Consider the following 883-nt stretch of genomic DNA (forward strand, 5'->3'; position numbering starts at 1 on the left):
CGGCAGCCCAAGTCACTGGTCTGCAGCAGGCGCCGCTAGCCAGCTGTAGGAGGCTTTCCTGCTGCAGGCGCTTCCGCAGAGCCCTTCCGCCTTACATTCATCTTTGGCACTTGCTTGGTCGTCGCCCTTGACAGGCACCATGGAGGGCCGACGGGCAGCCGTGGCCCCTGCCTTGACCTTCCCTGCGTTTCCGAGCGACAGCAGCGGCAGGAGGGCAGGGCCTGGGCGGCGCATGCCCCGTGGGTCCGCGGCCGCCGAGCCATGCATTCCCCGGACTCGGGAGCGAGGCCGTCCACGCCGCCGCGCGTAGTTGCATGATGGCGGCCGACGGGGATGAACGTCGCGCCGCGTAACTCGCCCGCCGCCGCCAAGGTGTCAGTCCGGTCCCCCGAAGCGCCCGTGTCCCGCGGCCACGATCCCCAGCAGGCGCCTCGCCTCCATGGCCGCCGCCACGCGTGAGTCGCCCTGCCCATGACGCACCATGCCGGCCGCGCTCCCTTCCCCGTCAGCTGGTGAGACGATGCTCAACTTAGCGAATCTCGGCGCGGCGGCCTGCCTGGGCGGTGGGCGGCGGTCGTGATGACGGGCGCTGCGAACTCATTGATGTCACGCTCACACACTCACCATGGGGAATGGTATGAACAAGGTAAGCCGGGGACTTGCACGCGCGCTAGCGTGGCGGCGTCACAGGCAAATGACAGTTTGTTATGGTTCCTCCGGACACATTAGCCTCCTCTCCTCGTGTCATTAGTCTCTCTCCTCATCCTTTGAGGAGATGTTTTATCTGCCATCAGTTCTTCTAATGGTTTTATGGATACGATGACTTACATGTCTGTTGGAGCAAGGCCACGCCTGGGCAAGCATCGCGAGGCGAACACAGAAG

The 883-nt window shown here is 64.6% G+C and overlaps 1 protein-coding gene across 1 annotated transcript in view; it reads left to right on the forward strand.

The window, feature by feature from the left end:
* Positions 1 to 330: 330 nt before the first annotated feature.
* Positions 331 to 883, forward strand: part of LOC119577685 (dual specificity protein phosphatase 22-like) — a 62,921-nt gene continuing 62,368 nt past the window's right edge. The window contains exon 1 of the mRNA XM_037925242.1: positions 331 to 646. Coding sequence (XP_037781170.1) covers positions 626 to 646 — 21 coding nt within the window. The 5' untranslated portion in view covers positions 331 to 625. The remainder of the gene's footprint in view (positions 647 to 883) is intronic.

This window comes from Penaeus monodon, chromosome 10 (genome assembly GCF_015228065.2).
Source record: "Penaeus monodon isolate SGIC_2016 chromosome 10, NSTDA_Pmon_1, whole genome shotgun sequence".
Classification (NCBI taxonomy): Eukaryota; Metazoa; Arthropoda; class Malacostraca; order Decapoda; family Penaeidae; genus Penaeus; species Penaeus monodon.